The sequence below is a fragment of the Palaemon carinicauda genome, chromosome 31 (assembly GCF_036898095.1).
Source record: "Palaemon carinicauda isolate YSFRI2023 chromosome 31, ASM3689809v2, whole genome shotgun sequence".
NCBI classification, from domain to species: domain Eukaryota; kingdom Metazoa; phylum Arthropoda; class Malacostraca; order Decapoda; family Palaemonidae; genus Palaemon; species Palaemon carinicauda.
This window is the reverse complement of record NC_090755.1, coordinates 80119189-80145987: the sequence shown is the minus strand read 5'-3', so window position 1 is coordinate 80145987 and position 26799 is coordinate 80119189. Positions and strand designations below refer to the sequence as shown.

General features: G+C 33.8%; 1 protein-coding gene across 3 annotated transcripts; it reads left to right on the top strand.

Annotated features, from left to right (window-relative positions):
• Positions 1–433: 433 nt before the first annotated feature.
• LOC137624562 (large neutral amino acids transporter small subunit 2-like) lies at positions 434–24969 on the top strand. Of its 3 annotated transcripts, none has more exons than XM_068355473.1 (6): positions 434–589; positions 7418–7589; positions 8097–8256; positions 8493–8582; positions 17685–17743; positions 19580–24969. In XM_068355473.1, exons 1-5 carry the CDS (start codon positions 525–527, stop codon positions 17741–17743), a joined length of 546 nt encoding a protein of 181 aa, XP_068211574.1. In that variant the 5' UTR covers positions 434–524; the 3' UTR covers positions 19580–24969. The 3 variants fall into 3 exon arrangements, with proteins under 3 accessions (XP_068211574.1, XP_068211573.1, XP_068211571.1); XM_068355472.1 differs by lacking the exon at positions 17685–17743 and adding an exon at positions 14151–14238; XM_068355470.1 differs by lacking the exon at positions 17685–17743.
• Positions 24970–26799: the final 1830 nt, after the last annotated feature.

Genomic DNA, 26799 nt, shown 5'->3' with positions numbered 1-26799 from the left:
AATATATGAATGATAGAGAAATTCTCTCTCTCTCTCTCTCTCTCTCTCTCTCTCTCTCTCTCTCTCTCTCTCTCTCTCTCTCTCTCTCTCTCTCTCTCTCTCACACACATATTTTCATTAAAGTACACAAGAATATAATAAATACAAGCATAAACAATACGATTTAAAATCAAATTTCTATTAAAATTGGCATAGTATTCTTTTATGTTGAATAAGTGAAGATAATGATGGTAAACATATTGGTTTAGCATATAGGTAAACAGCATGACTTGGCGAAAGCAAGCGTGAATGTAGTTTTTTTTTTTTTTTAGGATAACATTTTCATTTTCAGGTCTACCCACGAACATATTAACCTTCTTTTTCCCTCCTAATAATTAAAAGATGAACAGGGTCGAGGAGAGAAGAGATAAGAAACTCTTCAGCCAGCGCCGATGCATTTTGACCTGAAATAACCCCCCTGTGACCTGACCTTATTTCCACAGACATTTGCCAATAGGTTATTTAACAAGTACTTCACTTGGGTCATGCCCTTTTTCGTCGCCTGCTCGACTTTCGGTGCTGTCAACGGTGTTCTCCTAACCTCCTCCAGGTATAGAATTTTATAGGAATCATAGATTTTATTTTATTTTGTCAATCTCTCTACCTCTTGGAACAATCACAGATGGCAGAACTCGGCTGTGGCCGTTTTGTAAGTGAAGAAGGTGACATACTTTTGACTCAAAATATAACATTCATACACAGTTTGTCTTCAGCGCACAGTTTGTCTTGCCATACAATAATCAAAATTTTTAATTATTAAATAAAAAATGTTCCAGTCGAATGTCAGTCTCGGATCTCCGCACGAATGTTCAGTACACATACGAGGTTAACATCATTGGGAATGGAACGTGTCTGCACGTGTCTTATTTTCGTAAAGCATCAGATGTAGCAGATGTCTTTATAGCCATTCATTTGTTTCCTTTTGAGTTTAGCAGATATTTTTTTCCCAGCATGTATACAGTTTCTAGACCCATGCTTGCCAAACATATGATATAGGACAAACAAGCTATTATTTAAAATTTCAGGTTTAGTATATTGAATGAATACGCATTTTAGTTTTAGCCATTTAAAGCAGTAAGATTTAGAGGATATGTACCATAAAAAAAGGCATTTGCTACATTGTATTGCCAACGAAAAAAAAAATAATAACTTAGAATCAAATTGGGAAAGATTCTTTTTAAAGATATTCTGCATCCCTCTCTCCTAACTGTCTCAGACCGTCTTCTAACGGTCTAAGACCGGAGGAGACTAAAATAAAACCGAGCAGACCTCGTTGTATGCAACACCTGCACACACACGAAAAAAACACACACACACATGTTATGGGTAATTTTCCTTGGTAACTTTATCTCTTAAAAGTAATGGTCGAAGAAACTTCAGAGGTAATGACCGAGGTAACTAAGAGGTACCATACCTCGAGGAGTCAACGACGAGGTGTCTTCCGTCGACTTAATATTATTCTAGACATTCCTCACATGGTGTTCCAATTCCTCCCCCAAAAAACTTAACATTTTAACCCACAGAGCGTTCTATCCCCCCCCCCCCCGACACATCATCCAGGCCAAGATCATCAGATCATCCACCTACAGTATCTACCTCCCTCCCCCCTCCCCCTCCACATTTACATTTAATCCATGAAATGAACTTGAAACAGCAAAAGCTCTCCTTCTTCATGGCGGTTGGTCGTTGGTCTTACAGACATTTGCTGATCGTTTGTACCGGCCAGTGGAATTCCTCATCCCAATCTTTGTGGCTCTCTCCACCTTCGGTTCCGTCAATGGCATCCTCTTCACGTCGTCGAGGTAAACTGGGGTTGGATCGTGGGGGTCGCAACCACCCCCCTTTCCATCCCCAAAAAAGAAAGCCCCCCTCCCTTTCAGTTGAGGAGGGCTTGAAATATTATGAAATAAGATCAACGCTAGGTGCTCTGCAGCGCTAAAAGGCAAAATTTCCGAGTTTCGTTTCACTGTGAAAATTTTTAGAATTTGAGGGTCGAAGTAAGCTCAATGATTCCTTAAGTAAGCTCAACGATTTCCTTAATTAGATTAAGGGTGAATTTGGTTATTTTGGCAAATTTAAATAATCAATTATCTATAAATTGTTTATCGTATTCTTATGCCACTATTGTCTACTTATGATTTTCAAAGTGTAAAATTGCTAGTAAAACTACGAGATAGTTTTTACAGTATATTTTCGTGGAGGTAAAATATAATTTCAAGTCATTGATAATTATTCAAATATTATGCCATGTAAATTAGACATTAATGGGCGTTTAAGCAATTTTTCCTGAATAATTCTTATATTGAAAATGACGTTTACAACCCTCTAGTTGAAAAAAAATTGTTAGGATAATGAAAAAAAGTTCAAAATATTGTCGAAAATGTTTAAATTTCATATTAAAAAGTAACAACCGAGTTTCAAATTAAGAGGTAATTCAATAGTGTCAAAGTAGTTTTATATATATGTATATATATATATATATATATATATATATATATATATATATATATATATATATATATATATATATATGTATATATATATATATATATATATATATATATATATATATATATATATATATATATGTATGTATATATATATATATATATGTATATATATATATATATATATATATATATATATATATATATGTATATATGTATATATATATATATATATATACATACATACATATATATATATATATATATATATATATATATATATATTATTAAAAACAAATTATTCAGTAGTGAACCAGATCAAAAATTTGAAATCAAAACATACCAGAAGCTTAAATTGTCAATAAATCAAATTGTTAAAAGCGAAATTTTTAAAAACCGTATAGAAAGAATGCATACAGAGCAATCTGTACGAACGAACAGACCAAGAAGTATGTATACAGTATTCTGTATGTATACGGTATTCTGTATGTATACGGTATTCTGTATGTATGCAGAATTCTGTATGTATGCAGTATTCTGTATGTATGCAGTATTCTGTATGTATGCAGTATTCTGTATGTATACAGTATTCTGTATGTATACAGTATTCTGTATGTATACAGTATTCTGTATGTATACAGTATTCTGTATGTATACAGTATTCTGTATGTATACAGTATTCTGTATGTATACAGTATTCTGTATGTATACAGTATTCTGTATGTATACAGTATTCTGTATGTATACAGTATTCTGTATGTATACAGTATTCTGTATGTATATTGGTATTCTTAACAAGTGGGGAATTCGATATATTTACAGTGACACTTAATAGATTTTTTTTTCTCCAGATATTTGAAATTAGAAAAATTAATTTGTTTAAAAACGAAATTGTAAAATGATGGGTTACTCTTTGACGTATTTTTACTTGGTAAACAAATGAAAAAAAAGTCCTTTTCATTTAATTCATTTCCATTGAGTGAATAACTTAGATTTCAATTTTAACTTGGTAAATAAATGAAAAGGTCCTTTTCATTTAATTCAGTTCCATCGAGTGAAAACTTGATTTCAATTTTTACTTGGTATATAAATGAAAAAAATCCTTTTCATTTAATTCAGTTCAGTGAATAACTTGGATTTCAAACCCACTGATTATTTCACATTTTTCTGCCAATATAAACATAATTAACCAACCTGTATCAATAACAAGATATGATTTAAAAGAATGATTAAACGTTGAAAATAGAATTTATAACATTAAATCAAGAATATGATATGAAAAATAATTAATTTCTTAGAATATGACTTAAAAGATGATTTGGGTATCTTGATAGAATTTCTAGATTTAAATCAAGAATAAAAAAAATAATTAAACACTGAGAATATGACTTAAAAGATGATTTTCGTGTCTTGGAATATTTGCCTTTTGCAGATTGCGTTGGGAAAGACAGACACTCCCTTGTCCACCTTTTCCAACGCATGAGCACTGATTTTTTGCAGAGTTGAAAATTGTGCATTATTTTGACGTAAATGTTCAGCTATTTGTTTTTTTCTGCGAGTAATGAATTGTCGAAATTGTAAATAGCAAATTACTGAATTTGTGAATAACAAAAAAAAAAAAAAAAAAAAAAATTGCATGTAATACAAAATTATTGATTTCGCAAATACAAGAATTGCATTTCATTGTTGCATTTTGCAAAGTTATTCTATGGGCCACCGAAAAATCATTATCCCCAGGAAGAGATTTGCGCAAATTACTCGCAGAAAATAGTTATTGCTGACTATATATGTATTGTTTAAGTGTTAACATCTGTCGTTTATCTGTTTGGGATGTAATAACATCAAGAGAAGTGGATGGACTTTTTGAAATTTTGTTGTTCTATTTCCTACAGACAATGCATGAAATGAAACTTGCAATATACACCCACAATAATTAAAGTTTTGTGCAATGTCTTCATTAAAGTTAATTTGATAACTACCAGAGCAATTCTGATCTTTTCACCTGTATAATTGTTACCAATCTAATATCTATCGGTTTTGTATCTTTAAAACTGAGAGAGTACAGTACGCATGCTACTGTGAAGTACAAACAGAAGATTGTGTAGCCTAATGGTGACACTTAGCACCTTCTCAAAGTCCATCCACTTCGTAAGCTTGTTGCTACTAAGATTAATCTCTGTAACTAAATAACCAAGCATGGGTTTGCGTCTCTAACCATCTGTAGCTCACGCAAAAAAGCTAGCTTATCTCTGTCTCTCGATGTATATCTTCTCCCTCATGAAATTTCTCGCATCTTTTTTTTCCTTTCTGTGTAGAGTATCATCATCTTGTAACGTATTTTTGGTGGGAGAATCTTGCATTTTTATAAATGATTATTTTCATGTATTCGTGTATTGCTAGAATGGAATACATATTTCTGTAGATAGATCTATAAACGATTTTCATTGTAAATTTTTTGAAAGATTACCAGAACAGTCAATAGTGTATCCAGTGCGTGTCTTTTTTGCACGTGGTCGTAAGGTGTAAGATCCCAAAGGTCCAAGTAAACCGATTATTTGATTTTAATATTGAAGAGTGATTTTTTCACTCTTAATAATTTTGGCTTATCAAATTATTTTTCATATTTATTTCTCACATTGACTTGGAATTACTACAAGGTATTGTAAAACCTTATATTGTCTTTTTATCTTATCAGTAAAATCCCTTAGAACGGATTTTGAGCCAAGCAAAAAATGTATTTTTGGGTGAGATAGCCATGTCCTGATGGAAGGTTCCTTCAGTAGCTTCCTAGGGTATATTTAACTAGTTAAATATACCCTAGGAAGCTACTGAAGGAACCTTCCATCAGGACGTCATGGCTTGAGCCCAAAAAACCCTAATCGGTTTACTTAGGCTACATGTTAAACCTTGCCGGTCTCGATGTTACGTGGACCGGAAGTTGCAAGGGAGGTTACTAAAGTCATGTAATGAGTTGCTAGCATCATTGCATAGCGTAGGGAATGTGATTGGACAGTGGACTAGCCTGATAACATTGATGAAACTGTGGGTGTCTTGTGGAGAATGCTAGTAGCTCTGATTGTGGGGGTACTTAAGGACATAAAACCAGAATGTACAGTGTATAAAAAAAGTCCAGAATGAGGATTGCTGGGGGTATTGTCCATGTTTTTCGTGGTGATTTTATCTCTCGCCATACTGTGCTTCCGTGCTTCAAATGTAGATGGGAAAGCTTACTTTGATTACATATCATCCTGAGACATGGAAAAAGTTGATCCAGTCCCTCTTTAGAAAGCTAGATGTTGGGGTCAGTGATTTCCTAGATTTAGCTTCAGTTGTAGTTCTATGTAGTAAGTACTAATGAATGATTTAAGAGAAGATTTAACTGTCATGTAGTAGTGTTTAGTGGCACTGGCACAGGTATGGTGGAAGCGTAAAAGACACTCGTATTTAAATTTTGTGGATTGCAAAGGGATATGAATCTTAACTGAATTGGCATTGATAATGTCTTGTGTTATAGATGTGTTATGGAAAATTTTCTAGAGCATTCTTCTGTGTATTATGAATATGCTAGCAAAAGTACTGCACAAGGAGGAGGGTCGTGCATGAAAGCACTCAGTCCGTTATGAAGAGGGTGCGGCAATGGGTGGTTTTCCTCGGGTTATCTTTCGTAGTGTAGGTCTGGTAAGTTCGGGTTACCTTTAGGATTTATGGTCTTTAGAAACGAAAGTTGTAGTGAAGTAGAAAAGAATTCTTAGTCTACAGTGCTTTCCTCTCTGGTAAGTTTAAAATATAATGGAAATGTCATTTCACAAATGTTCGTGCAAATTAAAACTTGATTATATACCGTATACAAACCATCCACCTACGTACTCATCTCAGATATTGCGTAGTGGCATGAATGCACCACATCTATCCTGAGAAGGCCTAAGTCAGTTTCTCACAGCCTTTTCCTCTTTTTCTTACATCCAAAATGGTTTTGTTTTGAGCATTATCTGACACTCAGATGCATGCTGTTGCTTATATGCCATTACTTTTTTTTCCCTTGTTCATGAGTTGCACTTTCCATTGGGAGTCAATATTTATCGTTATTCACGATAGCACTGAGTGACCTCAATGGTTTCTGTGCCTGCCCATTAGCCTAAAATAGACATTAAATCCAAAACCAAACTATTTGAAGATCTGTAAAAGGATCCCATAATATTTGAGGTAATGAAAAAAATTTGCTTCAAATAACTTGCATCAAATAAAAACATTTCAAATGTGATTACAAAACCATAAGTATACCACTGAAGCTGGTTTGGAATTGACAGCATCTACGGACTGCTTCATTACGGAAATTATACGATTTGTATCCCACAGGCTATCGGCAAAAGTAATCTTTGAGTGCAACTCGCGAACATTCCCATTTATGCCTAGAACTTACACGAACATTTCCTCTGCTCCATTTGATTTTTTTACAATACGCTTTCTAAAGTTATGTGCTTTCTCGGGCAATCATTTCTTTGCCTCTTCATTATTTATTTCTTGTAGCACTGCATGTCAATGCATCTATTGACACCAACTGATATTAGATCCATAAATACTATAGTGGAAACTTGCCTCATATTTTTATTTTGATACAGTATTCTATTAGTTTTCTTAATTGTTTTGCTTTATTCATACTACAATCTATATGTAACCGTTTGAAACTATTAGTAATTGATTAATACAGTATTCTATGTTAAATACTCATTTTCTGTATTTAGAGAGTTATAAGAATTGTGTATTGTCAAAATATAAGCTCCGTTTCATGTAAATTTCTAATTTTTGTCCTAAAGAATTATGTCAGTCCATTGAAGTAGAAGTAGCCTAGAAGATTTTGATGATAGCTATTGCATATTTCATGCTCAGAAGCTTAGCTCTGCCTCTTCTAACTGAAAATTGACACTCTGCAGGCTGTTCTACGCTGGTGCCTTGGAGGGCCAGATGCCCGAAATCCTCACCATGATCCAGATTAAGAGAATGACGCCTACTCCAGCTGTGCTCTTCATGGCCTTCCTTAGCCTGATCTATCTCGGATCCAGTAACATCTATGCCCTCATTTCCTACGTTGGCTTTGCAACTTGGGTAAGTAAGACTTATGACTGCTGTCGCTGGAATGTTTGATAAGATCTCCTTATTTTCATATAAAGCACCTAGGAAATTGAAAGTTAACTTTTCATCATTCGATGAAGCTATTAAGCCACGCTTTTAGGCTAAGTATGACTAGTCTACAGAATTTGTTGTTCAGCTAAATGCTGAAATTTTGGGCAAGGGGAAGTTAAATATGTTGGACAAATAAGTGGGAAGAGAATACAGGAAAAGAAAAGGGGTTTGAAGTAAAAGGAATAAAGCACTTCAGTTAGGATCAAATTATGGCTGCAAAGAAGCTTGGCGATAGGTATTACAAAATCTCATTGTAAAGCAGACGTAATAGTTTTGCGACTTTGAGATATTTTTGAGTAAATGTAACTTCTTATTATACATTACAGTACGGTATCTAACTTTTGTATATGGAATGGCAGATATTTTTTCCTTTTGAAAAAAATTATACTGAAGCATGTAATTGTCTTGACATTTTATATTTCTTTACAGATATCTATTGGTTTGGCTGTGGCCTGTGTACCCTGGCTCCGTTACACAGCCCCAGACTTGGAACGGCCAATTAAGGTAAACCTGTTTTGGCCCATCATCTATATCATCGCAACAATCATCATTACCATTGTACCTATGTTTGCAGCACCTATTGAAACCGGTTAGTAATTCTGAATTGTACGGCACTTTTGTCGTTTTTGTTGCCATTTGTTCTGTTTTTTATAATCATGGATTTTATCATTTATTTTTTTATCCTTAAATTAAAGATTGTGTTGTGAATATTGACAGTATTAACATCAGTTACTTTATATCTATAAAAAAACTGTTGACAGAAACTATAAAAGGAGAGAGACACCTCTTTTGAAATCACTTTACTAAAAAAAAATCTTCTTTCAGGTATCGGAGTAGGTATCATATCCACTGGCATTCCCGTTTATCTTATTTTCATCAAATTGAAGAAACCTGCAGCTGTAAGACGCTTCTTAAGTAAGTCTCGAGTGAAAGATTTTTCCTTACTTGCTTATCAAACCTGGCTTTGATGCTATTGCAGCCTCTTGAAAATCTCCTTCATTAAAGGTTTTTCAAGAATATTTTGAAGAATAGGAATAGTACTGTCTGGGTCATCAGCCTAGTATATTTGAATATTAAAGATTGTCCTAAAGTTAGATTGCAAGCTTTGAAAATTTTTCTCCAATATAAACCTGTTTGTACCTTTTCTATGCAACAATCTATTCTGGGGGTTAGAAGTGTCAACATGCTAAAGCTTACAACCCGGGAAAATGACTTTGGTGATGCAGTTTACATTTTGATAATGATAATCTGACCCGATAACGTCTGTCGCATTACCTGGACGACGGGCTAATTTTGGCTGATTCGTTGGAGAGACTTCTCCACCGAGACATTATTTTCAACACTTCTGACTAGTTATTTATATAGAACAATTGAAGCATTTTGTCTTAAACATCTAATTTCTTTGTTTAGATATATTTTGTTATGTAGCCCACTTTACCAAACCATTGTGCCTCACAATATATTTTTTTTCAAGAGGCTGCAAAGGGTTGAATGTTCCATGTATATTCAGTACTGTAGTAACTGTGCAGTAATTTAAAGAAGAGCATTTGTGTTTTACCATTGACTCTCTGGTGTTTTCACTAAATTCAGGTTTTATGTTTTTAACAGTGTTGTTTTTAACCTTTACATTTTTGTTCAGTTGCTGCGGGGATTGTCTTCAGTTATTCCTTTTCCCCCTTAATTTGCCTTAACAGTATCCAGTTTTGTTTCAGGAAATACTGATGGAACTGCTTCATTTAGCATAGCTCCCTTTTACAGAGAGTATGAGATATATACAGCACTGTATGTGTTTCTACATGTATAACCCTTTGTCCTCTAGAATATGGAATGTCATTTGCGGATTGGCACAGCTATGAAATCGTTAACAAGGTAGTTAATAACGGATGGTGATCAAAGCAAGTAACCCCACCCACTCGCCTGTTGAAGACTCATCAATACAGACATACTGTACTGTTGCATACTATCTAAGGCTGTTATTCTTTTTCTCAAATTTTATTTTTGATGGAGGATTTTAGCTTCATATTAATGACGGAACAAAGAAGGAATTTGAATGTGGGTGAAAGGATTCGCACAACATTGGTTTGAGATTAAACCGGCAATTGATTCCCACTTGCTCTTTGCCTTTAAATGGGCATTATTGTTCAACTATCTCTGTGTCAAGTGTAGATTATGGCCTCCTGTTAAGGGTGGGTGTACTTTTTGAGGAGGAAGGAGGCCCAAGTCTTTTCTGGCCTCATTCCCAGTAGTGGCCAAGACAATGCCATAGAGACAGCACTTTGCTCTCCTCATGGAGTTTTCCAATTTCTGAAGCCTCTGGGTATACGCCCCTGACTTGGTCCCAGAAAGTATGCTTCAGGTGTAGGGAGATCTTTATCTATACCAGCAAGTTTATTTTCAGGGTTGATGGAGTGTGAGGTGAATGCTACACTCCAACATTTGCTGGAAGCTCTTTCCATAAAAAACACAGATGTCTAGGCTTTGCAGATAAGCCTTGTCTTGTGGAGGGACCTGGTAGCTAAGGCTACTTTAACTACCCCATATCCCTAGTCCAGAATTCGAGTGGAGACTCCAGTGAACCAGTGGGTATACCTGTGCCAGTGAACTCATTGGTGATTTTTGCATGGTTTCTGAAGCCAGAGAAGGTTTTCGCTATCTGTGAAAGGGTCAGTGACAGCCGTGAGATGGCTTTGGTGCCAGTGAAATGCCTGGTGCTTGTCATTCTTGTTTCAATAATTCTTGTTCCAATCATCATTCTGTGACTGTCAACCTTGTGCCTGGGACCTCAGGGCCCATGGCTTTTGATGTCCCAGAGTCGGAAAACCCCATCCTCTGTTTGTGTTACCTGTGACGGTGATAGTGCCTAACATTGGCTCCTGCTGGAGCAACCTTGGGGGAGATTTATTGTCAATGACCCCTTATAACAAGAATTGCTCTGCTTGCGGAGTCTGTTTATAAAAGTAAGAATCTATTTTGCTCTTTCTTCTCTTCCAACATTCTTTCTCCCCTCCTCTTCCACCTTTGATTCTGATGCTTCTCCTTGTTTCCTTCTCTGACTGGGCTTGTTTTCCCTGTTGGAGCCCTTGGTCTTGAAGAATCTTGCTTTTCCAACTAGGGTTATCGCTTAAGGAAACACACTGTAGTTTTGATGAGGAACAACACAATTGTAGATTATGTCAAGCAGGGAGGCACAGTTTCCCTATAGCTTTGCAAGTTCACTTAATCAGATGCATATTTGGGAGGCTAATTATGTTACACAGCTGTTAGCTAGATAAATTTCGGGGAAGATGATATCCTAAGTCGCCTGGTGTAAGTTGTAGGGCCGAAGTAGTCCCTGCATCTTCGTGTAGTGGAAATGCTTTTTCCCTTTTGGTGTTTACCAGTAGTCCTGTTCGCCATGGCCAAACAATAAGCTCCCGGTGTTCTGTTCCCCATTCCAGATCCATGAACAGTGTTAGTGAATGCTTTCCAACAGCCATGTTGTAATCTGGGTTCCCAAATCTTTTCCTCTTACAATCAGGTTCCCAGGCAGATCAGCTGTGTAGATCACATCAGGTCTCAGGATGAATGTGGTTGCTCCCAAATGGCCGCTATTATGGTGTTATCCCAATCTGCTAAAATTTCTAGCGCAGATCTGACTTTTTCATCGACCTTCGTTTAGATCCTATCGGTCGCAGCTGTGAAAGGCTACTGCTCAGTCTGGAGCTTAGTCTTCTGGCTGAAGAGCATAGACCTCGCCTCCTTGTTGAAGTTATCCATTCTTTCGAAGGACTTTCGTTAGTCTTGCCTGTTTCAGGACCTCAGGCCCCCAGAGTGGAATATGACTCTTGTTTTAAAATCTTACTTATTCTCTGTATGAGCTTTTGAAAAGGTCATCAGACAGGAATCTGACTCTCAAGACTTTTTGCTAGCTGTTGCATTGGTGAAGAGAGTTCACAATTGTACGGACTCCCTTGTACCCACGCTGAAGGTTGGAAGGAAGTTTCTTTAGTTTTGTTCCCAAATTCTTTACCATAGCCCAGAACCCTTTGGCAAGCATGGCTAGGTTTGAGACATTCTCCATTGCCTTGTTGAAATGTCAAGCTGGTAATCAAGTAAGAGCTTTTTGGTCTCTTGAGGGCTCTGTGGTGCTATTTAAATAGGACCCTATACCTCAGGTGTGTTAGTGACATCTTAGCACTGGCAGAACCAAGAAAGAGATTTCAAAGAACAGTCTGGTTCTTGCTTAATGAGATAATAGAGTATATGCTTCTACCATTGAGAGGGTAGAGGTTACGCCTCAAACGAGAGCTAAAAACTTTAGGGTATTGATTCCATTTTAGGCTTAAGTACAGTACCTTGCAGTTGAACAGGTGATGGAATTAGAAATGCCAAAAGCCTCTTATGAAAGGAAGAATACCCATGAGTCCTTCAACACTTGTTCTTGTCACTGTAGTGGCTGATCTAGTAATTGTATAGCCAGCCCAATTCCATAACGGGGTAAAAAGCATCTTATCTGTCTATAGTAACCTGTTCGATGTAAGGCTGGATAAAAGGTAGAATAATTGACTTCTACTGCTTCTTTTCTTCCCCTCACTTGGGGATGAAGCAGTTATACTGTTACATGCTGGATCTAATATTGTACTGATAAGCTGCATTACTGAGCACCATCCTTATTAAACCGAGTCAGTAAGTAGTTCTCCATTTTCCTTTCATGACGATGATGATGATCGAAGGAATAACTACACATTGGTCATCATATGTCAAGTACAGTATTTCATTTCAAACTGTTTTTCCTCTCCATCGGAAGAAGTTCCTTTCATTAACCAAATATTGGGTACATAACCAAGTATCGTACTGTTCAAACCCTATAAGCCTACTCATACAAGTGATAGGCTGATAAGAAGTTGCTGTTATCTTCTCTCTCGATTCAGTATGGGACCAGGGAGACTGAGGGATATTCCAAGGAAGAAAAAGAATAATCAATAAGAAAGTCTCCGTATTTTGAGGGATGGAAGTTTTGTATACGTGTAGGAATAAAGGAAAAATTTAAAGTAATTTATATTTTTCCTTTATATACAAACCTGAGTCCTTTAGTTAAACTTACCACCGGAAACCCCCACCCTTCTGTCCTGAGCCAAAGGTCCAAATGGAAATGCCTTTGACAGGCAAGTGGAGAAGGGCTACTTACCTGTGCTCATCAGCTGTTATTAACTACCTCGTCAATGACTTCAGTGGCTGTTCCAGCTCCGCTTAAGACATTCTCTATTTTAGAGGACTTGGGTTTATATAGCTTTGAAAAATGAAATTTACTTTTAAGATTTGTTATGTTTTGGTATTTGAAAAAGTTTCAAAGGGACGTACATCTTTGACATTTTGTGAAAGGCCAAATATTTAACAAATATTTTATATATTTAGTTAATAACTTTAAAATCGGTATTTTTATATATTTTTGAAAGGAAATACCATGGCTTTTAACTAAAAAGTTAGTGTTAACCCACAGCCTTGTATGAAATCTTAATTTATAATCTTGAGACTGGGATCTGAATTTTACTGGCACTTCCAAAGTTTATGGTCAAGTTGAGAGCGAGATTTTTGATAGACTGCAGTAAGCAATGCATAGGATACAAAGTTTTATCACGTTTGATATTTAAAGCAAAATTTACTTTTTTTCACTTTGTTCCTAATATTGTAGATTCTTAGAAAATTCATGGACTTGAGTAAAAAAAAGATGTTATCAGCAACAACTTTTGTTAATCTAATTTGATTGTGAAGGGAGCTATGTCTTTTACGATGCGCATATGTCATGTGTATTTTGGTTTGGATACCACTAACAGACATAACTTGTATGGATTGATAAGAAGCCATATATTTCTTCAAGAGAAAATATCTCCTTCACTAACTAGATGATATCTGGTAGTGATTAAGAATGAAGGCTTGTATTTTACATAAGATTTTTTTTATACAACTTTTTCTAATCTGAGAATAAATCCATAAATGAAGCCTTCAGTGGTCATTCAAGATTAAGAAGGAAATAAAGCTGGGAATTAAAAGAATATATCTAAATAGTTTAGTAACCAGTACCAATTTATTAACATTAATACGGTACCATCCCTTAAGGCGATTGGTTTGCCTCGATTGCAGACTACTATTTCTCTGAAAATTTCATACTTAAGTTGCCATGAATGTTGCTAACATTCTTTGAAGTTGTGGATGTTTTGTGTTTAAAGATAATTAAAGTTTCAGTCAACATAAGATAGCACAAAAGTTTTAATGTAGTAATACGATAATGAGGCCAAAGAACCATTTGCTTGTAATTTGTAGGCAAAATCAGAAGAAAGTTTTCAAGAAATTCATAATAAATATATGGCTTTTGGTTTCTGCTACCTTTACCAGTTTTGTTATTTCTTTTATTTGAATTCTAATTTTAATTCCACTGGGTATCAAGACACTGATTGTTTTCTTTTTTGGCTTTGTAATTATGTTGTCATTTTTTAACCCCTTCAGATAACTTTACAGAAGCTATGCAGAAATTGATGATGGTCGTGGGTGCAGAGAAGAAAGAATAACAAATGAGTTGTATTTAGAGAGAATGGTAATAACTATAGAGTTAGTTGTACTTGTTTAGAGTAGCCACTTGTTGGTGCTCTCTGCATGGCCAATTACCTGTCGTAGCTTTTGGAGGTGTACGTCGAGTACATTTGAAGTACCTTTCCGTGGCATTGCTTTTTTCAATTTTTTTTCAAATTACTCAGTGGGGTTTTTCCTGTGTGAATCATGTAAGGTATTTGATTTTATATGTTGGTACTGAATCCATTATTTAACACTATAAATTAATAACCCTTTTACCCCCAAAGGACGTACTGGTACTTTTCACAAAATTCATCCCTTTACCCCCATGGACGTACTGGTACGTCCTTGCAAAAAAATCCTATAAATTTTTTTTTTTTTTCATATTTTTGATAATATTTTGAGAAAATTCAGGCATTTTCCAAGAGAATGAGACCAACCTGACCTCTCTATGACAAAAAGTAAGGCTGTAAGAGCAATTTAAAAAAAATATACTGCAAAATGTGCTGGGAAAAAAATAACCTCTTGGGGGTTAAGGATTGGAAATTTCCAAAGAGCCTGGGGGTAAAAGGGTTAATATGCACCTCTAGTATGGTGCTCTTCATTCTGTGTGGACTCCTTTCTTGCAGTGGCTTATTTATGAATACAGTACTGTACTGAAAATTAGTGTGTGGGTAGAAGGCACAAATGCCTCGCCTCTGTATAAAATTCTCACAAATTTGTATTTGAGATATGTTAAAAATACAGTATAAGACTTCAGTCTTAGAAGAAGGCGTTTTTGTTGTAATATTCTGTATAGCTTCCTAATGGGTAAACATTTGACCCTGAAATACTTGGAAGATTCGCTGACTCCATTTAAGAGAAGATTTTGGGTGTCAGATATGATCAAAAGTAGTGGTACTGTATATAGGACCTTTTTGAAGTACATTTGACGAATGTATTTCAATGAAAATTGTACATTCTTAAAATGTAGCATTATCAACTTAGTCCTTTTTTAAACTTACGAAGTACTTGTGCCTTTGGTTACTGGAGATTAAACTACTCAAACTGTAGTGAAACTATTCTATCTGTAATGGAATTCTATTTTGGAATATGAGACTAAATGGTCACTGGATGTACAGGATACATAAATATAATGGATTCCGTAACATCAAGTTTGAAAAGTTTAAATAGTGGCACGGTTCCGCTTCCACTTTCAAGCTTTTGCTATTCATGGTAGCTTTGGAAATAGCTGCAAAGACTCCCACTAATCCAAACGTTCTTTCTGACCCTTTTCAACAGAGAGTGCTAATTTCACTTTCTAGAAAATTGTTTTATTCTGTTATTCAAAATGGAATCTAGAGCCTACCACAGTTTATGGAATTTGAAAGCATACTATACATATCTGTTGTAGCTAAAGTTAAATTATAACCCTATATTTAAAAGTTAAAAAGCTAGTTGGCCCTTTAAATGAGACAAACTTGGCTAAATAAGGAATTCTTTTGTACAAAGCAAATTGCATGAGAATATCCTGTGAAATGCAAAATCCCAAGTACTTTGATGTATAAAGATGCATCCTTAAAGGCAGTGTTGGTTTAAATAGGGCTTAGAGGTTTTCTAATTGAATAATTTAAACAAAGTTATACGATACAAAAGTTTTGAATAAAAATAGCTTATCCTTCGTATGATACAGAACAATATTATTCATATCAAACGTTTAAACTGTCCTGCTCTTTAGCTTGGAGGGTATCTGGCTACTAAGTCTATACAAAGATTTTACTATTACAGTTAGACTTGACTAATTATTTCATAATAAACTGTACTACTTATGATTCAGAGGAATGTTGTTTCCCAAAAAACTATCATGAATACTGTTGATATAGATGATAATCCTCAGAACAGCTTTTTTGTGGCATGTATAGAATGGTAATTGAACATTAGCCATTTTGTGTAATAGAAGTACAGGGTCACTGCACATATATGCTAGGTAATAAATACTAGTTAGATTAATGAGATGATTTGGGGGTAACATGAGGATTTGTACATGTACATTATCACTGTACTTAAAAAAAAAAAAATCCTGTGATAGCTTCAATTACAGATTAATCTAATTTACTTTTATCACAAGGGGAATTGTAATTGTTTATTATTGGACCATAGAAATTGCAAAAAAGTATGCACTTGCATAGAATGTATCAGAAACAACATTTGCAAGTCTGTAAATCAGGATCATAATGTGCTAATAGTCCTTAGTGGCAATTTATAAATACATATCATTAGGATATTATTCTTCTAAGCACAGTTAGTGGACTGGTAGTGGACTTATAACTTGGGTGGTATTAAGATGTAAAATCCCAATCACAAGTTGATTTGATTGGTGAAGGGCATCTTGACTGTGCTGTAGATATATATATATATATATATATATATATATATATATATATATATATATATATATATATATATATATATATATATATATATATATATATATATATATATAATATATATATATATATATATATATATATATATATATATATATATATGTATATATATATATATAATATATATATATATATATATATATATATATATATATATATATATATATATATATATATATATACATATATATATATATATGTATATATATATATATACATATATATATATATGTATATATATATATATATATATATATATATATATATATATATATATATATATATATATATAAATGTATTGTTTTATCATAATTTTTATTTGATGAAATACAAGAATAAGCAACAATAATATAAAGGTACTCCTTTGTCTTGTTAGAACATCACTCGGCTGATGATTTTACATGCATAAGATGGATGGTTAAATGATTTTGGTATAATAAAAGTAATCTGTCGTGTTTACCATGTTTACAAAATGTATGACAGAATCCATAGAGAACTAATTTTGATATGTAGATGGGTATTGGGAAATAGTAGATGAGAGGGTTAAGTAGCATATTTTTTTCTGTAGGCTACTTTTCTCCGATATATTTTTAAGATGCTAGCCTTTTATTACCATTTTCCAAGCTGAAGATCTTACATTCTATGTAGTTACAATGCTCATTTGTTCTGCAGGTCTAGTAAGCCCTTATGAAGGATGAAGAATGCACAAAGCAAACAGGATTGCATTATACATCATGACTGATGATTATCTTATGAATATATTACCCAACTCCTTTTTTTCCAACTAAAAATTGTAACAGTACCTTCTCTTTGTCCACCTTTTCCGAGCTTGAAAATAACGTGGGACAAGCGAGACATTTTTGTTTGCTTTTCTTTTGTGGTACCATCTGTTGATCTCTTGGTATTAACTGACGAGGTGCTTAACTATTGCTGTACATGCAAATGTCTGTATTAAAAGGACTGACATCTGTTTTGTGGCATGTGTTAATTTTGTGCATGTGTTTTTTGGCTTAATGTTATATGTTTTTTGCCTGTTTATCCCCAGATAACACAACAGTTAAACTGCAGAAGTTAATGATGGTGGTTCGACCTGTTACTTCTTAGGTAAAATGATTACTATTTTTAGCCTCACTCAACCTTAAACACCCCATTATTCTATTAGAGAAGAGCTTTTCTTGTGGGTAGCTCCAGTATTTATTGAATAGCAATTTGACATATTATTAAAGAAACCTGAATTCTCTTATATAATGAATATATTAGATGCTTATTTTTCAGAGTTTTAATCAATATTACTAGAAAAACTATCAAAGATAGCATTTCCTGTGTTTAAAATCTTTTTGACTGATATCTAACTTAGCTTATAGTAAATTATTCAAATACTGATGTTTATTGTAACAATTACTCCACATATTAACATAAAAATAAGATATTTGTCATAAAATTATCATAAAGACCTTTATTTCTTCTTGTTCTTTGCTGTACATCTTTGAGAGAAGAAAACATGTACCCATGACACATACAGTATATTGAATTTTATTCACCTTGCATTGGTTTTTTTTTTATTCCTTGGTTATTAATTCTGCAAGTAAAATTGAAAATTTTTTATTACATTTGATAATTCTTTATTACATTTGATACACCAAATATGAGATCCCTTGAATATCACCATTACACCAGTTTTTTTTTTTTTTTTAAGTTGCTTATTGTCAAGAAAATGTTAGTCATGAAAATTTGCACAATAAAAACTAAATACATAAGATCCTTTACTTCGTTTTTTGGATATTTCTGTTTTGCTATCAATTTTTTTTCCTACAAATTTAAAAAGAATAAATATATAGTCAGAAAATATGTATGTTTTGCTATGTCTCCAAATAGAAGTATTCTAAAAAGATTATGAATTAATAAAGGTTAAATTTAAACGATATACAAATTTTTTTCTAAAATCTATTGAAGTTTTGAATTATATAAATAAAAAAAAATTACTAAGAAATTTAAGTATACAGTATATAGTATATTAAACCTCTACTTTTATCTTTTTCATCCCTTCACAGGATTTTATGAGCCAAAAAAGGCAAACAGAATTATTAGTAACACAAGTCGAAATATTAAACAGTGAAATGTTCAAAAACAGGAATAATGCATACTCTGAGCTAGTTTTACTTTCTTTCTGTGAAATAGAGAAAGAGATATCCAAAAGTTTCAAGCAAAGTTTTAAATTATGCAAAGAATCTGAAATTACCTGGTTATTGCTTTTACCAATTTTTGGGGTTGTGAAGGAAACTAGTCAAATTATAGTCAATTTTTTTTAGCGAGGCAGATTTGCACCGACTCGCGGCGGTGCCCTTTTAGCTCGAAAAAGTTTCCTGATCGCTGATTGGTTAGAATTATCTTGTCCAACCAATCAGCGATCAGGAAACTTTTCCGAGATATAAGGGCACCGCTGCGAGTCGGTGCAAATATGCCTCACTAAAAGAAATTGACTATAGTTATAATTCTTCCAAAGTCAAATTCTGTCTTTGTGGAGGTAAGTTATAGACAATTGAAGAGCCAGGTAATGATGTATGGTAGTGGAAGGCAGACTAAAGGAGGAAATTAAAGGAATACAATACAAACCCTGTTTCGGGAAGTATAAAAAACTAAAATTAGTCTATAAAGCTCTCTTAACAGTCAGTTGTCCTATACAGCACTTGCCTAATGTAATTTAACGATAGGTGTTTAAGCCACTCAACCAAAAATTTCAAATTCTTAATGCCTGTCCTAATCAGAATCTTTAGTTAAAGATTGACCTCCTTCATTTGGATATCTATTTTTATACTGAAATATATATAAGACTATATTAATATATCTATCTCAGTACTTTTAAAGGATTAGATACATTATTGAGGGTGATGCTTTTTATCAAATTTGTTTGTGAATCTAACACTTTTGTATGCCCTACAGAATCAATTGACACGTTCCTTCAGAAGGTCATGATGGTGTGCCAGCCAGAGACGCCCTCTGATCTGTAAGGACCAAATATTGCAGCTCTAAAGACAAACAAATAAAAGGATAGACCAAGTGTAAATTGTTGAAGGTATTTTATGTTGTTTAATTTGAATTGAGAGTTGTTCTTGATATGTTGGCAGACTTAAAAAAAGGCATAAAAAATGTATTGTGTAATGTAGTCCTTGTAAAGTATTTTGACAGTTTTATATTTAGTTCAGGCTTCAAAACCTGAAATAATTTCTTATGAAAAAAAAAGATGACTGGCCTTTCGAAGAGAAGTGTCAGCTTCAAATTGTAAGTTGTCATTATTTTTATATTACTAGATAAGCTCTAGGTTAGATATATTTTCGAATAGTTAATTGAAGTTAAACATGGACTCAGTAGTTCCTTTGATACCAGCTAGTTTTAGAAAAAAAAAAAACTGCATCCTTACTGACTCTTGTCAAAAGATTTAGGAACGACTTGTATGCCTGTGATGTAATGTGACATGACATGACTGCTGGTTGGTAACAAGTCAGAAAAATTTACTTTGAACTCTTAATATCAAGGACAATGGACTATGACTGCTAATCCCATTTATTTTACTTTTCCTAGAAAAGTGAAATATTTCGGTAGTAAATAGCAGTTAGTTTCAAAAGGATAAAATGTCCATCATAATATCTCGCTAGGTTTCTTTTTGAATTTTAAATCTTACGTTTTGCGCCGAGATCAAAATCTGAATAACTCCATATCATGTAATCTAGCACCGGTTGAATGCTTGCAGCTTCAAAAACTGTTGTGAACAAGACTCATTAGCTGAGGGTATAGAGGGACAATAGAACAAGAGACTCAATGGAAGAATATTGGCTGCAGTATTTTTTACCTTAAGTATTAATGTACTTTCAACTAAAATGCAGATATACTGGCATACTAAGCTGTACTGGGGAGCACAGGATATGACTGACAGGAAGAATTATGAGGACTGTGATATGCAATATTTGTATGTTAAATCATTAGTAATGGGACTATACACGTATCAATCTTAGGATAAGATTATACATGTATTATCTGCAAGAATTTTGCAACTAAACTAGACATTTCCACAAATGGTGATTTTGTTATTCCTCTCACATTTGCTAGTAATTTTTATGCACCAAATTGTGGAATGCATGCTTATAAAACGATGAGCTTGAGAAATTTTAATTTTTAATGTAATTTTAATATTTATTAATTTTTATTCATATAGATTATTCAGGAGGATAAATGAAGTACAGTATATCTGTCCTTTAACAGGAAAGTGCAAGCTCCTTTATTCTTATATTTTGAGAACGATATCTTTGCTGCAGTGAATGCTGGTAATAGAAGGACTAGATATCAAACTTTTACTCCTTGTTTAGGGTGATGTTTTATATATACAGTACAGTACATTATTTTTTGTTTCTTTTTAGTTTTATCCAGTTGTTAATAGAGTTCTGTGACAAAGAATTGACCCTTAACCCTTTTACCCCCAAAGGACGTACTGGTACGTTTCACAAAAGCTATCCCTTTACCCCCATGGACGTACCGGTACGTCATCGCAAAAAAATGCTATAAAAGATTTTTTTTCATATTTTTGATAGTTTTTTTTAGAAAATTCAGGCATTTTCCAAGAGAATGAGACCAACCTGACCTCTCTATGACAAAAATTAAGGCTGTTAGAGCAATTTTAAAAAAATATACTAAAAAATGTGCTGGGAAAAAAATAACCCCTTGGGGGTTAAGGGTTGGAAATTTCCAAATAGCCTGGGGGTAAAAGGGTTAAGTGTTGAAAAGACATTCTTGGAGCCTTTGGCCAGAACTTTTTAGGTGCATTACGTACAGTTGTTGTATATTGAGGTTTTTTTATTTCCACTTGCATCCTACGTTAGTTATTCTTGCCCCTATAGTTCTCCTTTGGGGTGTCATAAGGCAACTGAAAGTCCATATGTGGAATCTCATTTTGAATGGTATGTATCTTGCAAGGCCAATATAGAGGAGGTCAGGCGGTGAGGAGATTTACAGTGACTCACCTCTCTCAGCGGGCCTCAAATCGCCCCCATGCGGTCAAAACAAACCACGATCTTGTCTTTCGGGCCTCATCTCTGGGCAGATGAGGCCCGCTAATTTGCCTCGGGCATTTCTCTCCGCCCGACCTCCTCTATATTGGCCTTGGTATCTTGTTATAGAAATCCAATTTGTTCCTGCCAGTGATTGTGAAGTATTACTGTCTTTTTGCGTGTTCTGACCAGGCCTGTTGGTAATCATTCTTTCAAGCTGTATTGAAGACCAAGATGGTGAAAATTAGCTGAAATTAAGACACTTGACCATAATAATAAAAAAAAAAACCACTTGCTATGCCTGAGGATATATTGCTCAAGTTGAAATTTGAAAGGGAACTGAAAGCCCTGTTTAGTTATCATTAGATTTCAAGAATTTATATACATTACTTTGTATTATGCTGCAGCTTTTACTCAGATAATCATGTTTATTTTTTTAGTTCAGAAATGGGAATATTCTAGTGATCCCATTATTCACAACTATGTACCTAACCTCCTGTAATAATCAATGAAGCTGATATCAGGTGCGAGATGATATCTTGTTTACAAAAAGAAAAAATCCCCTCCATTTTCAAATGAGAGAGAAGCAGTTGGAAGTTGGGCAGGTTGGATGTGAATAATGTATCATCAGAGTTTCTCTATGCTTTTACACATTGTTAAATTTCCACTTGTAAATGTTGATGTATTCATAATCTTAATGAAGGTAAATGCTTTGAAAATAGATAAGTGCTGATTCTCGAAATGAACGAGCATTGTTTAGAGCTGCGTAGCATTATACCTCGCTGAAAGGTAAAGGATAAAATGGAATAAAAAGGAATGTTTATTATTTATTTTGTAAACATTCTATAAAGCATCTCTTTTCCAGTGTACTTTATGTGCAGGTGATTTAAAAATAACGATAAGGAGTTTTGATAAATAAGAAACTGGGCGATATATAATTTTATAGGGGTTGTCAGTACATTGCTGAAAACTTATTTTATGAACTGACATTTGAAATATGTTTGGTCATGATAATGAGACAAAACTTACAATAACTAAATACAGAAAATAAATGAGTTGTATTCCAATTATTGCCTCCCAGTATTAGAATATTCATTCAATTGTGATAATTACTTGTGATACTTTTTTTTCATAAAATTATCAAAGGCCTCATGAGTAAGCAATTGTTCGATGATACTTGAAAACAGTAAATCCTTTCTCTCATTTTATATAGCAGTGCAATATTCACTTGTATAAAAGTGCCATAGCTTACCATTCTTAGGGTATATCACTTTGCTGAATGTATGAAAATGTTAGAAGTGTACTGCATGACCAGATTTTACAAGTGGTATCAGGTATTAAAGAATCACAGTGTACTTGTTTATATGAAGCATATGACAATTAGAGTTCTGTATTCCTTGGCAGTAGATGCCATAGCATATGTTACTCATCGCAGGCTCTCTACAATTTCAGGTAGTGTACTGTACTCTCGCCTTGTATGAACTTTGTTCCTCTGAAAACACCTTGCTTTTTTAGTTGCCTTATTTCTATAGTCATAAAGTACAAAATTCTCATTTGCCTAAATGCAGCACACAATCCAAAGACAGTCTACTAATGGTTACAACCATAAAAACACTTGAAATAATTGAATTTTACACATTCCTACACTTGAATTATTGAAATGACTGTACATTTTACTGAATGAATGACAGTCTGAAATAAGTCTTCCAGCACACAAGTTATCATGTGGAGTTTGCACTGCTATAAATTTTTCAAAGTTATGAAAAGCAGTTCCTCAAAACAGAAAATTAGTATGAAATGCTAATAGTCTTCACTGCAGCTCATTGTACTTCTGTCAAAATATCAAGAGTACTAAAGCACAAGAAAATCATTCAAAAAGTATTCCTTCCTATACTGTACTTTATATCACATAGCTATGGGAGACCAAAATTATATTGTATAACCAAGCTGTATGCTATGATACGAAGCCTGTCAAATTGTATGTAAATACCAGTTGTTAATGTAGGAACCGTGATCTCCGTATATCTGTTTTGATGTTCTGTAACAACTGTAGGTCCTCTTGTAGTGAAGACTTCATGTGGTGTCAGTGTGAAAATGGTTTCTGACAGTACTAGTTAGCATGATCAGGAGTACATACGTGAATTAGGTTTTAATCATTTTATACCACATTATAAAATGATTTTAACTAGGCTGGTGTTGTGTAATTAAAAGTATTACATTGGACAATATTTTATTGTATTTAAAACTTTTTAGTAATATTTTACTCATTTTTTTATTTCATGAGTTTCATCAATATCTTCTTAAGGGTAACATTTAACTAATTATAATGGACCAATAAGTCATATCTTTTTGTGCAGGAGGAAGTCCTTGTAATGATTTTTGTATTTATTTTTGTGTATAATATTTAGCTTCTGCTTAAAACATATTAAACTACTGTGTCCAGTATTACTTAATTGTATAAGGAAAAATGCATTTTATTTAATCATTGGCAAAATTTTAAGGGTAAAAATGCTTCATTTTTATGATGACGTGATGTATGTAAAGGTAACTTCTTAATAAGAAAATCTGTTTTATTTTATTAGATAGTTTGTAATGCTTTTTAAGTTCAAAGAAGTTAAAAATAATTATAGAGGATTATTTGTGAAAGAAGCAGTGTAAGGAATAGGAGCAATATGTTATAACAGTCATACTAATAACATGTGGTATATATGCCACCACTCGTATGTTTTCACTTTCACACGTACAAAGCTCTTACAAGGTCTTGTGTTTTTGTTGGCACAGGTAAACATTATTCGATCCCATGCCTAATTATAAGAGCACAAATTCTATATTGCAAGAATTGAAAAAAAAAATAAAGAGAATTATTTATCTCAAAATCTGTGTGCATATTCCTTATACATTATATGAAGCTGATATCAGTAAAAAAGCTCACCATGGCATTGCAAAGTTTACATATCTTTCTGACTAAGAGTAACTTTTTTTTTTAACTGATCATACTCTTTTTGTTCTTTTACTTTGAGACTGCTTACTTCAATTCCACCAAATTTCACTTTGTGCTGCAGTGCATTTATACGTAGTGAGAGAAAGTGTCCTTGTGTCATGAATATTCAAAGTATCATAATCATGAATGTACAGTGTAGAAATGACTCTCATGTTATTACTGCTGATTTTCATTCAGTAAAAGTTTTATGTTACACGAGTAGATAATCAGATAATGACAGGTGTGTGATGTGCAGTGGTCTGTGAAACTGTTGGTTTTATGTTGAATGAAGTAAAATTATCTTTAGAGAAGGTGTTTCATTTCCTTGACTAAAGAAGTTCCTTCAATAGGAAAGAAAGAAGTGTATTTTATGTAGATGAAGTTACATATTGTAATCCCAAGTGTCCACAAAATTTATGGAAGTATTTCCATTAGTGGGATGACCTGGATATCTCTGTTAACCCTTTTACCCCCAAAGGACGTACTGGTACGTTTCACAAAACTCACCACTTTACCCCCATGGACGTACCGGTACGTCCTTGCAAAAAAATGCTATAAATTTTTTTTTTTCATATTTTTGATAATTTTTTGAGAAAATTCAGGCATTTTCAAAGAGAATGAGACCAACCTGACCTATCTATGACAAAAATTAAGGCTGTTAGAGCAATTTAAAAAATATATACTGCAAAATGTGCTGGGGGAAAAAATAACCCCTTGGGGGTTAAGGGTTGGAAATTTCCAAAGAGCCTGGGAGAAAAGGGTTAAACACAATTTTCAATGTTGAGCAAAGGAAAATGGAATAAAATTGACAACTGACCAGCTATTGGTAAGAAAATGAGGTAGGTGGATGCTTCTAGGACAGGGCACCAGTTATTCTGGAAGCTAGAAGAAATGATGTAAATTGCATTGATGATTCTTTCCTTGTCATTTTGACTTGCAATTTACTCAAATCTAAAAGAATCATCAGATCAACATGGATGTTAAAAACAGCTGTACTATTTACTTTAGATTATGAAAGCCAAATTATTATTATTGACTTTACATCAGACCAGTTTAAAAGTCCAATTTAAATCAGAGCCAATAATCTGTCCATGGAGTCTTAAGACTTCAGAAATTTGAACAAGCTGAAAAAAAAGTATTGGTAAACCATCCTTCTCTGTTCATTAAAATAATGTACAAAGTTGCACACAAGTGATCTGTAAGTCCCCTTTCAATAGTAATTATTTGCCCCGGCCCCCTTCTTAAGCAGAGTGAAGAGAATGTGTACTTGGCAAATTTAAACATTTGTTCCAATACTAGTACAGTACATTACCTAATTTGCATCATGGGTCTCAATCGTAATCTAGTGTAGATCGTCCTGGAAAGTTATTGGGTGAAAGAAGTCTTATTTTTCCCTAATGATGTTTTAATGTAATAGAGCTTTAAAAGCCGTTGAAAATTGTTCAACTAATTAAGTAGTCATTCCACAAATTCTGTAAAAATTTAATTTTGAATACATTGCTGTACATTGGACCCATACAGGTAGGTGGCATGGGAAATGAAGATACTAAGAAAACCCCTAAAGGTGTAGCTCCTATATCTAGATCAGATGTACCTTTTTCTGTTGGTTGGATTTATGAATTTGGGTTAAGTATCCCATTGTTGAGGTCATTCAGTGTCCAAGTGCATCTAGGGTACAATCCTAGAGTTACACGAGATAAGTTAGAAAAGGTTGGATAGTAAGAAGGTAGAAGTGAACCAAGAACAGGTAAGGGAGGATAATATAAAGCAAGCGTAGCTTAGGGTTGAACAAACACTAAAAAGACCAAGTAATGCCTACAGCACATCACGTATGGTTTTACCTTTCAATAAAAAAATCCCAGTGGAGGCAAGTGTTGGTGCATTCCTGGAGCAGCTAGCCTTCTAATTTACAGTACATTTATTCCTGCTAATTTTTTTTTCTATATTGCTATTCAATCTTTTTAACACTAGCCTTAATATGCATTTGGGGCTTTTCCCTCCAGTTGGAATTTGCCATTGAATGGCCCAAATTCTGTACATCCATCCATGTGTTCTGTGGAGTGATGAATATTATAGTGAGCTAAATTCCTTTCTATCCAATGATGGTGTGTGATCTACTTCATTCCTAAAAAGGATGTAAT